At 46.0% G+C, this 14,003-nt stretch overlaps 2 protein-coding genes across 3 annotated transcripts; both read left to right on the top strand.

The window, feature by feature from the left end:
- The first annotated feature begins 76 nt into the window (after positions 1–76).
- Positions 77–3,234, top strand: C1H1orf189 (chromosome 1 C1orf189 homolog). Its single transcript, XM_032651242.1, has 3 exons — positions 77–87; positions 2,082–2,289; positions 2,842–3,234. Exons 1-3 carry the CDS (start codon positions 77–79, stop codon positions 2,941–2,943), a joined length of 321 nt encoding a protein of 106 aa, XP_032507133.1. The 3' UTR covers positions 2,944–3,234.
- A 5,415-nt stretch (positions 3,235–8,649) lies between these two features.
- Positions 8,650–13,752, top strand: LOC116740012 (tropomyosin alpha-3 chain-like). Of its 2 annotated transcripts, none has more exons than XM_032605115.1 (3): positions 8,650–8,848; positions 9,464–9,589; positions 13,608–13,752. In XM_032605115.1, the coding sequence occupies exons 1-3, from the start codon at positions 8,735–8,737 to the stop codon at positions 13,728–13,730; spliced, it is 363 nt and encodes a 120-aa protein (XP_032461006.1). In that variant the 5' UTR covers positions 8,650–8,734; the 3' UTR covers positions 13,731–13,752. The 2 variants fall into 2 exon arrangements, with proteins under 2 accessions (XP_032461006.1, XP_032461013.1); XM_032605122.1 differs by having other exon boundaries at positions 8,674–8,848; positions 9,464–9,593; positions 13,608–13,657.
- The last annotated feature ends 251 nt before the right edge of the window (positions 13,753–14,003 follow it).

Here is a 14,003-nt window from a genome sequence, read left to right as displayed (position 1 = left end):
GGTACTGGAGATCAAGGCAGATCAACAGAACTCCCTTTTCTTGCAGAGTTTTCAAAGGGCCCTGGGACTTAAGAAGATGGTGGACAGGTAATCTCTGCTTCTATCCCTTCCCTTAGCCTTCAGATTGACCTTTTCACCCTCCTGTCCTGAAGCCACTTCTGAGATCCGCTCCATCTTGTTAGGGGCTCCTCAAGAATGCAAACAGGTATGGGAGGGGCAAGAAACAGTCCTTGTTCTCACAAGCAGAGATCAGCCTCCTAGTGCCCACTCGGTTAGGCTACGTAGGCAATGGTTATTGTCCCTTGCTTCCCATTCTCTGAAGGAAAATTGGAGCAAGTTTTTGTTGTTTTTTTTACTTTTTAAGGAAAATTCAAGTATTTGTTGCCCAGCATCGCACTAACCATGTGGTAGGTATGCAGTAGGTATTTATTGAATGAATGAATGAGAAAACTCAAAAGATTAGGCTGTATATCTCCATCACCTGGGGAGCTCTTTTCTCTGTTGTTGTTTTTTTTGCGGTATGCGGGCCTCTCACTGTTGTGGCCTCTCACGCAGGCTCAGCAGCCATGGCTCACGGGCCCAGCCGCTCCGCGGCATGTGGGATCTTCCCGGACCGGGGCACGAACCCGTGTGGAGGCGGACTCTCAACCAGTGCGCCACCAGGGAAGCCCAGGGGAGCTTTTTTAAAAAACACACGTCTTAACCCAGAAGATTCTAAGATGGTCTGGGATTAGATAGGATAAGCCTGTTTTTTAAGGTTTCATAGGTTATATCCAGAGGTAGCAAGGATGTGAGGTAACAAGAATGCATATAGTTTTAGTGGGAATCAAGATTGATGCAGCCTTTTTTCTTTTAATTTTGTTTGTTTATTTTGGGCTGCGTTGGGTCTTCTTTGCTGCGCGCAGGCTTTCTCTAGTTGCAGTGAGCGGGGATACTCTTCATTGCAATGCATGGGCTTCTCGTTGTGGTGGCTTCTCTTGTTGCGGTGCACGGGCTCTAGGCGCACAGGCTTCAGTAGCTGCGGCATACAGGCTCGGTACTTGTGGCTCGCGGGCTCTAGAGCACAGGCCCAGTAGTTGCGGTGCACCAGCTTAGTTGCTCCACGGCATGTAGGATCTTCCCGGACCAGGGCTACGAACCCGTGTCCCCTGCATTGGCAGGCAGATTCTTAACCACTGTGCCACCAGGGAAGTCCCTGATGCAGCCTTTTTTATGAAGCCTTTTTTATGAAATCTATCAAAATTTTAAATTCACATGTCCTTTGAACTGGCAACTCTACTTCTAGGAATTTACTTTGCACACATATACCTGCAAAAGCACTAGAATGTACATACATGAGTATTCATGACAGCATTGTTTATAAAAATAAAAAAGCTAGAAACAACGTGTAGCTGGTTAAATTATGATACAAAAATACTAGACAGCCTTTAAACAGAACAAAGTAAATCTCTTTGTGCTGATACGGAAAGCCCAAATTGTTAAGTAATACTGCTTATGTAAACATATGATTTCATGTTAAAAAAAATTAAAAGATAACACTTGCTGATATAGAGAAGTTTTCTGTAAGGATACACAGGAAACATAACCTTGTTGAGAAGGACTGGGGCAGAAGAATGAAGCTTTCACTTTTCGTCTAATATCTATTTCTGTATCAATTTAATTTTTCAGCCATCTGTAAAAAATACTTGATTTTTAAAAAAAATGTCAACAGGATTATCTGAACAGAGGATGTGTGTGTGTGTGTGTGTGTGTGTGTGTGTGTGTGTGTGTGAGACACACATATATTCCTCTTATATATTAGAAAACCTTAATTCAGACCTAGCCAGGACTGAGTATCACTGGTATGATGGATGGAATTAATCCTTAGATTGGATTTGATACCCAGGTCTGCCATTAAGTGACCTTGGGCAACTCACCTGAACTTTAAAGTTTCCTTGTCTGTATAATGCAAAAATTAATATCTGTGACACATGGTTATTATGATGATTGAGTGACATAATATACTAGGTTCTAAGTCAGTTCTAGTTATCCTTTCAAGGAGTTTGCAGTCTTCTCACAATGGCACAGAAGTTCTGGTGAAGAAGCAGCCTCACTGATGGCGTTTTTGTCTCCACTCCTGACTTTAACCCATTCAACCCCTACCTTTCTGCCTGGGACAGGTGGCGTAATTCACACACTCACTGTCTGTGGCAGATGACATTAAGCCAGAGGAGAAACCCATATGCCATCCTAAGGATGCAGGACACTATGGTGCAGGAGTTGGCACTGGCCAGCAAGCAATTACTGATGGTGAGTTCTAGCAAGGGTGACCTGAAGTTTCAGCCCCTACTGCCCTGTGCCTTTGCCCACTGGGATTCCCAAGCTCTTAGTCTCTGCCGTTATACCAGAGCAGCAACTCTTTAACTGTAAAACCAAAGCTCCTTTTCATTGATTCTTTGCATCCAGTTGCAGAGTCCCAAACTGCAGTCTAGTCTTTGCTCCTCTCGCCTTGGTAAGACTGCTTCTTAGTGCCTAATACCTGCCTCTTGGAACCTCTCTCTCCCTGGAGTCCCCAATTGCTGTCATGTCACCATCTTTGTATCCAAGGTGCCTAGAAAAGTTTCTGGTTCATGGTAAGTTTTCAGCAAATATTTGCTGAACATTGGAGCTTCACCCATGGGGAAAAAAAATGGGTAGGCTTCCCCTCCAATGGTTCAGCCTCTATGCTACTGCCTAGCTTATGTCACAGCTAAGTCCAGATCCAAGAGAACACAGGTGATGGGAAAGCAACCAGGGAGAAAGAATGAGAAAGGTGGGTAAACAGAGGGCAAACATGACACTCTATTCTCCCCTCCCCACCAGGTCCGTCAAGCTGCCCTGCACCAGCTGTTTGAAAAGGAGCATCGGCAGTACCAACAGGAACTAAATCAGATGGGCAAAGCTTTTTATGTGGAGAGACTCTAATGGCATTTGAAACATTGTCCTTCCATTCTCACCATACCTGCTAACCTAGATTTCTTGAGCCCCACCACCTTCAGCTTCCTTCCCCAAACTCATCTGGATCTAGTTATGTGCCCAGGACTCAAGACTGTGCTCCAACTCTCACCTCTGGTGCCCCTGTCAACCCCCTGGTGCTATAGGGGAAACAATCTATGAAACAATGGTAAAAACAAGAGTGACGCCTTGTGGTCAGAATGACATATGCAGTGTTGATGTAAGTGGGGGAAGGGGAGGTGGATAGAGGCACAATGTGAGAAGCGAATCCTGATTTGGTTTAACAAATAAAGCTAGTTCTTAAAGGTTCAAACCTGGACTACTGGCTCATTCTTTCAGCCCTAAATCTTGATCTATTTCAAAAGTGCTTATTCACAGCTGCCATAATCTTAATAGAGCTTTCTGGATTTTGCTCACCACCTCTCTGATCTCACTTCCACTGATGTTTTCTGTATACTTGGACAAATAGCTCTGAATATGGCTATTAATCCACAGGTACTATGGTGCTTGATGTCAGTAGGCCTGGATTTTAGGTTCTGACTCGGCAGTTATTGTGAGACCTTGGACAAGTCTCTTTCATCTGGATTTCTGCCTGAATTCCCACCTTGGCAAAATAACAGGGTTCCAGACTCAAATGCCTTCAGGAGTCCAGCAGTTATAAGGGAATAAGGGATGGTGGGATTTATGGCGGACTGGAAAGAGCATGTGAAATCTAAATGCATTTAAAATTCTTAAAAGTACTGATTAATCATTTGCATCTATAGGCCATAGAGAACTTTACTTATAAAGGTCCGCTTTACATACAAATGACATCTCAAGCCAGAGAAACTCCCACTCTGCATCCAGTAACAGGTGCAGGAACACGCCATCACTCTCTGATGTAATTGCCATCATACGTACTTTTCCTTGTTCCCTCACCTTGCCATCTGCATGCTCATTGGTTACTCATCCTTTCCACACTGATGGTTTCCTGCCCTCAAACTCCATGTGGCTCTGTCTGCACTGCAAAACTCGCACCTTTTCTTTCCCCCCTCCCCCAAGTCTGCCTCTGTCCTTCAATATGCATTTTTCATCTTAGCTCAGAGCTTCTCCTTCCTCCTTTCCCTACACACCCCACTGACGAGGAGCACAGAGAAACAGCAAGGTATAAAGAGAAAAACACATGCTATGGAGTCAGGTGTGCGTTAAAAGTCTGACTTCACCTCTTAATTGTGTCACCATGTGTAAGTTACTTCTCTGAGCCTCAATTTTCTCTTCTGAAAATGGGGATAATACCCATCTCAGAGGAACATTATGAGGATTAAATAAGATTATGTAGAGAGCAAGCCCAGCGCTTGGCACGCAATAGGTATCCTCCCTCTTCCCTCTTAGGAAATTTCCCTGTGACCAAGCCCTTCACAGGTCCCCTACTGGCCCCCTGGCCAGCCCCCTTATGCAGCTCAAATGTCATTCTCCATCCCAGGCCTGTCTTTCTGTTCTATATATCCATTCATCCTCCAGTCCCCATCAGCCCTGCTTCCCAAGCCGTCTTATCTTTAGTCAATAACTACTCAAGTGTTGTGACACCAAACAAGACACGGAGCTCACAGGCTGGTCAGGGAGGCAGGCGTTGACCAAATCATGACAGGTATGATGAGAGTTTTATAGGAGAAAAACCACACACATGTCCTGGATTTGACCCTCAAACCTGGCTTAGTCTCCCATTCCTTCTGCCTGTTCCCCCGCCCTCTATTCCCTGCGGGTCCACCTTGCCTTCACTCCTTTTATCTTCCCTTGTATCTGTCTCCCAGCTGCCCCCCGCCTCTTATATATGACAGCATAGCCTGGCGTTAGGAGAATAGGCTTCCACATGTCAGAGCTGGGTTTGAATTCTGGCTGTCACTTACTGCCTGTGTGGCCTTGAGCACGTAACTAAATTTCTGGGTCACAGGGGCTTTTTTATATGTAAAATGGAGATAACGCCTACCTCACTGGATCACTGTGGAGATTAAGTAAAGCACTTAGCAGAGAAGTGGCATATAATATCCAATAAATGCTAAGTCATAATGATGTTTTCCTGCCCTGTGAGAGTCTTTCTCTTTTTATTTCCTCTCCATTACCTGGCTGCCCCCCCACCTCCCACCACACTCTCTCATCAACCCCTTTTATTCCTCTTTCCTCTGTTCATTTGGGCCCACAGAATGCCCAGCCCCCTCTGCCTTGATCCCTGACCTTGGCCTCTCTCCCCAGGGCTTGTCAGTGCCAGGCTGGCTCCAGTATTGGCAGTCTGGCCCCCTCCGGAGCCCATCTCCTCTGATCCTCTCTGCCTACTCTGTCCGCTCTCATCACATCAACTGAGTAGTTCACCCCATCATACCCACCCAGCCCCTTTTCCCTCTGTGGCTGGTGCCTTACCCAACTCCTCAGGCTCAGAAGGACTCAGTCTTGCTTGAAATGGCTACACAGAAGTTACTTCCAGGAGAGCTAGAAAGCTTTCATCAAAGGCAATCTGAGATTTCGGCCTGGATATGCCATCCTGTCAGTCTCCTCCTAAGAGAGCTACTCGTCCCCTACATCAATGTTTCCTGTCTCTTCCTCTGTTTCCCCAGTGCCCCAAACACTAAAGTCCTTTCAATTCCTGCTAGTCCCTTTCCCAGCCTCTCTCCCTCCAGCCTGTGGTTCTCCAGGACAATCAAGGTTCCCAGAGAAGGGAACTAGAACTTGGGGGAGGGGGTGTTAAGGATAAAAAGGAAGGTCAAGAAAGTAAAAATTACACACAGACTGAAACCCATAAGACAACACCACAGGTGCCTACCTTGGAGCTTGTATGCCCATTTGTTAGTCTTCGCCTGGAAGGCAAGAGCCACACAATAGGAATTGACTGGGGCTTGGGACAAGCTATTGATCTAGACCAAGGGCACTGTCGAGTTGGCATATGTGTTTGTGTGTGTGTGTGTTGAGGGGGTGTGGAGGTGTCCAGCCTAATGGGAACAAGGACACATGGAACAGGCCTGGGGGCTGAAGCAGAGCATCCTCCTCCCACCCCACACTTCCACCCAAGCCCCCCACCCCACCAGTGTAGCTATAACTCGGGCTCCTTTCTGCCACAGTAGAGAGAAGAATCTGCCTGCCACATGATATTCAACAGACCTGGTTCTCTTCAGAAGAAAAATCTCCCAGAAAAGCAGGCACCAGGCTGGATCCCTGTGAGGGAAGACCATGAGAGAAGCCAGCCCAGGAGCTTGCATTGTAAAAAGCCCCAGAAGAGGAGGAGAGTCCCAAGGACTGCAGGCTGTTTCCTGGCAGAGGGGGTTTCCTCCCTCCCTTTGATCTCCTAAAATCTTACTTCTAATTCCGCCAGGCGGGAGAGACCATATTTCTTCTCTGGAGCCCAGGCTGGAGCCTGCTAGTGAGACAGGTCACTCTTCTCTTCTGGACACCCAAGGGTGGCTTTAAGGAGGATGCCTGGAGGACATGGGGAGAAGGTGAGAAGGGACAAGATGGTGGGAAGAAGCAGCCAAGCCTTCTGGAAGTTTCTCATGGCTACTAATCTGTCATACTTAAGAGCAGGAGGGTTCCAGGAAGGTGTCTGCTGAAAGGCCGTCAGCAGCCTTGTGTGGGTGTTGGAAAGGGAAAGCAGGATGTGCAAGTCCTCACCCCCACTCTGGCAAAGCCTTGGGGCAACAGGAGGGGAGTTGAGAACAGGTGGCAAGGTTGATGAGGACCTGCTGACACTGCTGATCCTCTGGGCACTGGGGCCGTGACATGATAGGGAGAAGCTCCGTGTCAGAGCTTTGGGGAAGGATAGGTGCCCAGATGTGGAGCCCTGTCAGATATTCTTCCTGGTTTAGGCCAATGTGATCCAGCGAAGGCCAGGCACTAGTAGGAGAGGAGCCGGGACCGGCATGGCACGAAGAGAAGATGAATAAGAGCCGGCTGTCTTGGGAGGCAAAGAGCAAGGGTCAGTGCTCTTCCCCAAGGAGATGGCTCTCCATCTAGCCATGCTTGGTGCCTGGTGTCTCTGCTCTGTCCTTTCTTTGCAGTGGGGAGGAAGGCAGAGGACCATCAAAGCTCTCCTGCCAGCTTCTGTGTGATATGTTTGATATTGGGTTGTTTAATTAGGAACCAACTAAATGTCAAACATATTCTTACAGCAGTAGGCAATTTAGCATCATACTCTTTCCTACCTCAACCTCTGGGGCTCTGGGGCTCCTGTCTTTTTTACTGAATCTCTTCTCTCCAGGACCCCTTTGGAAGACCAGTCGCTGCAACCTATGTGGATTTCAGTCTTGAACTGGAGGGCTAGTGTGGGAACAGGAGAGTGCTGAAGTCTGAGTATCAAATCTTCCTATACTTTTCCCTTATACTAGAAGGGATATGGCTCTGATCTTTTCCTGTCCTTGTATTTTTCTCCTCCTTATTCAATCCCCCCACCTTATTATCCACTGCTTCCTGTCCCTGGGACTCTCTCATTCCGTTCCCTAAGGGCAACAGTAGGGGTCTTCGGTTTTTCTGCTTTCCTTCAAGAGTCAGCTGATGGTCTATCTGCGTATCTACCTCTATTGACTGGAAGCTCTCCTGAGTGGACTCCAGTTTTGCCCTCTACACTGGTGGGTGTTTCAGTCACCCCATTGTTGGGGCCTAGTATTAATACTACCCATCTATCCTTGACATAATGACTAATTAGAGCCATTTATATTCTTCCCTGTTAGCTCTGGTCACCTTGAACAGTGCCCACCTCTCCCTGGCATATTGTCAGATTGTATGGTGCCTCTGTCTGGGATTAACTGCCACCTGTCAGTAGCAAGCCTCCAAGTGGAATGAACATGGCCTGGAACTAAGCCAGGGGAAATACAGTGGGTAACGATGATGATTATCATGAGTGGGGAGAGTTAAGAAGGGAGCAGAGGGTGAGGAGAAGAGTAGAGCAACACAGACCTTGGTCTGTGTGGCTATAAAAGCTCTATTTAAAGATCACTATGGGGAAATGGAGAACATTATCCTATCTGGATTACTCTGACCGTCCCCCCGCTTTTCTCCCCTGGCCCCACCCGCTTGAAGCTCTGGGATGGCCTTCTAGATCCCAACCCTACCCTTTTACTCCATCCCTGTGGTTCTTAAGGGGGAGGAATGATGTCTCCCTGCCAATTAGAGACTCTCAAAATAGCACAGTAATTTGATCTGGGGATCTGGGGGAATTGTCAAAGATCATGAGTGGCCTCCCCTCTTCACTGTTGCTCAAGCTCCCTGAATACCAGGAATCAAAAGGTAAAACTCAACCAGTGGAATTTGATTAGCATCCAACACAGTCTGGGTGAGAGTAAGGGGGAAGCTGAAGGGCAACTAGGAGCCTCTGGGTGAAAACTACCATTCTAGAATTGCCAAAGTACCCTTCTCTATTTCAATGTCCTCCCCTTCCCCCTCCCTTCTCTTTTAAAATACCCATAGAGCTGCCCAGAGTGAGTGGAAAGTTTCAGGGTCAGGGAGAACCTTTCCCCTCCCCGCCACTTTCCATTGTCTAAAATCAGCCTCAGCTGTTCCCTAATTTTTCTTTGCTGGTGATGTCTGTCCATCAAAGTGTCTCACCCTGTGTTCCCCTGAGAACAATGATGGGGCGGAGGGAGCTGGAAAGACCATATTAGGAACAAGAGGTGGAGCCATGGGCAGAAATAAAGGCTCAAGTCTGGGGAACTAGTCACTCAGCCAGCAGCCCCTTCTTTCTTACCCTAGTCTCCAGTCCTCCAGTGTTCACAGGTGAGCTCCCCAACAGCCACTGGTCACGATGGAGGCCATCAAGAAAAAGATGCAGATGCTGAAGTTGGACAAGGAGAATGCTCTGGATCGGGCAGAGCAAGCTGAAGCTGAGCAGAAGCAGGCAGAAGAAAGAAGTAAACAGGTAGGCCTTGGCCTTGGTCTCTCTCACCTGCTGGTGAACAAGACTTGTGAGATGGAAGAGAGTTTTCATGGGAAAGGCAGTGACCACTGGTGCCAGCTCATCCTTTGGGTGGGAGGGACTCCTCTTCTTCCCCAGCCTCACTGGATAGGCAGAGGACATCTAGGGTATTTACCTCAGACTGCCTGTGTGACCTTGGGGAAATCGGTGGCCCCTTCTGAGCCACAGTGTGTCTGCTGGATTTAAGTGGGAGTGGATCATGTTTTGGAAAAAACCCTGATTTCTAGAGGAAAAAGTGGGAGCTTGGCATGTAGCATCTCTTTTCCCTTAAATGGAGTCATGGACATCTACATCCTAAGATATTTACCATCCCAGTGTCTTAATGAAAACCCAGCATGGCTTGGTCATCTTAGGGTCAGAGATTACAAGGTCACAGGTGAAGGGCATAGCATAATTCCTGGGGCAGTTGGCTGAAACTGACTAGGGAGAAAGTGTGTCACTCTGAGGATGATAACATAGAGGCTGAGCTCAGAGGTCTGTCAGGGCTCAAGAGACTAGGGTCTGAGACTGCACTGTTGTGTATATATGTCTTGTGTGTGATTCTTGGGGCTTCTATAGCTGGAAGATGAGCTGGCAGCCATGCAGAAGAAGCTGAAAGGGACAGAGGATGAGCTGGACAAGTATTCTGAAGCTTTGAAGGATGCCCAGGAGAAGCTGGAGCTGGCAGAGAAGAAAGCAGCTGATGTGAGTATACAGAAATGGGGGGACGGGTCTAATCTACACACATAGATCTTCATGTTAATAACTAAACACTTGGACATATACATACTTGTGGATTCAGAGAACATAGGCATAGATACCCACATACATTTTTGCCACATGGTGGCATACCCTTGTAATGGCATATACTTTCTTTCTTAAAGACATGTAGAAGTCTCACCTTCTTACCCCCAATCCAGGAATTGAATTATCTTTCCCCGGACCTAGACAAAGGGAGGGGACTCCAAGTCCAGACTGCTATCACTTTTCCCACCTCCTCCCCCATGCCACATTCTTAGCTTTTGTGTCCAAGGATTGGCACGTAGATATGTGTATTAATAGGGAAACTCTCATCTCTCAACTGCCCAGCAAAGCCAGCTCAGATTTCATAGTGGGACAAAGGAGGTCACACTGACCCTGGCCCTATATGGGTTTATTTATCTTGGCCAATGTGGGCATTTACCCTTATGTCACAGAGATGCCATAGAAAACATTGCTTATAGGGCAGCAGAGAGAATCTTAGAATGATATACTATAATAGAAATAAGGACTCAGGGGGTAAAGTTGTCACCACCAGACCTTATTCTGTGACCTTGACTAAATTACTCAGCTTCTCTAGGGCTGAATTTTCCCACTTGAAAATGAAACAAATTCTCTTTTCCACTTAATGTTATCTCATAATCACCCACTTTCCTTCATCTTCAGTCCTGAAGTTAACCACAAAGATAAATGAGAGACTACACAAAAAGATTTTTGGAAGAAAAGTAACATAGGAATCTTAACAGCAACAAAAGAATGTCCCAGTATTGATGGAAATACAGTCAATTCTCAGCACTGGGTTAATAGGAAAATAGGAACATGTGTTTTTTAAAATTCCATTTGGTTTCGGAAAACAGCTAGAGACAGAGTAGGCCGTTCAGAAATGTTTTCGGATCCTCACATTCAAACGCTTTGCTATTAAGTTTCTGATCTCCTCTTTGGCTTTCTGCCACTTTCAGGGGCCTGGGGAAGTGGTGAGGGTTGTTGAATATATCATGCCAGAGGTCAGAGACACAAAGCATATCATATGCATTATACATGTTCATAGTTTCCAAAAGTTTAGGCCACTGCAAACTATTAATTAATTCTCCCTTCTTGCAAAACTGTGAACAACACAGGTTAATCCCAGGACTTTGGGCAAATGCTTGATGGCCTACTGGAGTTGCCTAACCTAGGTTCTATGTATAGATGGATAGATTTCTCTGGTTCTAATAAACGGGCATGGGAGTAAGTTTTCACAAACTGACACAATGTCAGGTTGATAACAATTTTGTGAGAGGTTGAGTAACAACTCTCTGAGAAAGTCCTTAGGCTGAAACAGCTAGTATAGTGGGCTTGAGGAGGTGTTTCCAGGAACAATGAAAAGAGCCAACAAGTCTAACCTGAGATCTTGGGGGCGAAAGAACGACATAGAGGCTCTAAACAATATGCCCATATCATTGGGAAGATAAAGGAATTTGCTGGGGATGAATTCTATCTGTCCTTACACATACACACACACGTCAGCCCCCACCTAGACAGGGTCTACTCAGTACATTCATTTGAAAGAAACTTCTCATATTTATATAGGAATCCACCAAAAACTTTTAAATACGTAAAGTATGAGTAAAAAAACTCATTCAACTTCTGTCCCCCTTGTTAGCTTTCCCAACAGTCATTAAGAACCCTCAGAGATACGTAGGAGAACAAGAAATAGGAGGGGAAGGTTGTAGGCAAGAGGCAAACATCTGTTAGTCCTGGGTTAAGATGGAAACAGGAAGAAAGTTTTTTTTTTTTAATTTTTTTTATTTTTGGCTGTGTTGGGTCTTTGTTGCTGTGCGGGGGCTTTTCCCTAGTTGCAGAAAGCGGGGGCTACTCTTCGTTGTGGTACGCGGGCCTCTCATTGAGTGGCTTCTCTTGTTGCAGAGCATGGGCTCTAGGCGCAGGCTTCAGTTGTTATGGCTCGTGGGCTCTAGAGCCCAGGCTCAGTAGTTGTGGTGCACGGGCTTAGTTGCTCCATAGCATGTGGAATCTTCCCGGACCAGGGCTCGAACCCATGTCCCCTGCATTGGCAGGCGGACTCTTAACCACTGCGCCACCAGGGAAGCCCCAGGAAGAAAGGTTTCTTTTCTCAAAGGTGGGGTCAGCAAACTACCACCTGTGGAGTAAATCCTGCCACAGCCTGCTTTTGTACAAAGTTTTATTGGAACATTGCATGCCCATTCATTTACATATCGCCTACAGGCTTTCTCCCTACGAAGGAGTGGTAGCCACACCCTATGGCCCACAAAATCAGAAATATTTACTGTCTGGCCCTTTACAGAAAAAGTTTGCTGACTCCTGCCTCAACGGATCAAAGAGGGAAAGTGAGGTGTTTATGGGAATTGGGAAAAGTGCTGAATAAGGAGGAGGCAACAGGTTAAAAGTAGGAAGCAAGGGTCAGAGTCAGCAGCAACATAATGTATGCATCTTTGAGGGGAGGGTGCTCTGTCTAATACGAAGGGAGTTCACAACTCAGCTTTTGCCCTTGAGATTAATAAACAAGTAAACAGAGCATATTACTTTGATGTAGATATAAGGGAAAGAGAAGGAGGAGGGAGTCAATAACTGCATGTTTACACAGTGAGTTCTGGTTATCTGAGAAGCCTTTTTGGAAAGTGTAGGATTTGCCAGGACTCCTTGAACAAAGAAAGGGTGAGGGTGTGGCAAGATCAGACTAAACTTATTTCCTCCCTGAGTTCATCCAAGGTCCTATTTGTTTGTTTTTTAATTGTGGAAAATATATACATAACATAAAATTGCTATTTTAACCATTTTTAAGTGTACAAGTCAGTGGCAGTAAGAACATTCACACTGTAGTGCAACCATGTCTAGGGTTCCTTTAATCTGAGATGAAATGAGAAGCTATTGAAGGTAAAATAAGGGGAAAGAAGAGTGCGATAGTTTGGACATGAGAGTCATAACACCCTTTTTTAAGGACAGGAGGTGAAAGGGATGGGGAGAAGAGGGACAGGACAGACATACACACCTGTTGATATACTGTTGTATTGTTGGTTACCAGGAAGGCAGTAGCACTGGGCCCCTTGCTGCCCATCCATCATGCTTTTAAAGGTCATTAGGAGTCAATCCACCTGTTTCCCGGGATCAAGAGAAGATTATCTGTTCAAATCTACCAGCCTCAGGAATGCAGTGGTGCTCTCACCACTCCTTTGGTTTGTTTAAGATGAGGTCTTCTGATTCTTCAGTAGGGCAAAGGGCGGGGACGCGCTGTGTGTGTGTGTGTGTGTGTGTGTGCGCGCGCGCGCGCGCGCGCGCAATACTGCCCCCTGCTGATCAGCACCCAGATGACAGAGTCTCATTTTTGTTTCCATAGTCTCTCTCATCAGGTTTCTCCAAAGAGAGTTGTAAAAATTCTTAGGCCATCAGGGCAGTTTACTGAGGCTTCAAACCCTGCTTTTTCTTTCCAATTCCTGGGGTGGGGGTGGGGTAATCAGAGTGTACAGGTAACTCTATCAAGCAAATTACTTATTGTTTGCATTGTTTCTGTTTCCTCTGAATAGTCTTAATGCTCAGTATTTCTAAATGGAGATAGTTGAAGACACACCCTCTGGTGGGAGTATCTTCAGAACCAGGCATTGAGTGCAGCACCTGACTTACCTATCAATCTTTTTGGGGATTAGGATTCTTAATTTAAAATCCTCTTCTACACCCTCATTCTCCAGAGGAAAAGAGAGCTGCATCACAGGAGAGACTTATTACTATTACTTACTGAGAAGGTGGCAGGAACACAAAGAAATAAGAGGGAACAGTAAAATCTCCAAGGCCCTTTACTACTGTGCTCCTAAAGATTCTGCATAGCAATGTCTGTAGGGGCAGTTTCTAACTCATAAATAGCTCCTTGGGGTACCTGGAAGCAGAGTGGTGGGAAATTGGTGAGTTATAACAGAGAATGGAGGCTGAGTTCCACATTACTATAGTTTTTCAGGTGCTCATATCATGCTGTTGCACAAAGGATCTGGTAACAGTAGTCTGTAATAGAGGATTCCTTCTGACAAAATGGAGGCATAAGATATCTTCCAATTCCTACAAAAGGAATTGTAAGCGATGATTAATTACCAAGTCCTGAATCATTCAAAGTTTGGAGAGGCTGGCAAATCACTGGTGCATATTGACTCTCAAAAGTAACAGGGGAAAAGACCAGTACTCTAAATAGAACACTTATGTTCATAACTGATGCCAAATAGATTGAGAACTTTGTCAACCTGCCCATCTCTTCATCCCCCATTAATTTCTTTCATTGATTTTCAGGAGATGGGAGAGAACCTACCTGAGCAGACTTTAAAAGGAGGCTGGAGGTCATCGTCTTTTGAAGATGAGACCC

This window comes from Phocoena sinus, chromosome 1 (assembly GCF_008692025.1).
Source record: "Phocoena sinus isolate mPhoSin1 chromosome 1, mPhoSin1.pri, whole genome shotgun sequence".
NCBI lineage: Eukaryota > Metazoa > Chordata > Mammalia > Artiodactyla > Phocoenidae > Phocoena > Phocoena sinus.
Note: the sequence above shows the minus strand (reverse complement) of the source record. Positions and strands in the feature narration are given on the sequence as shown.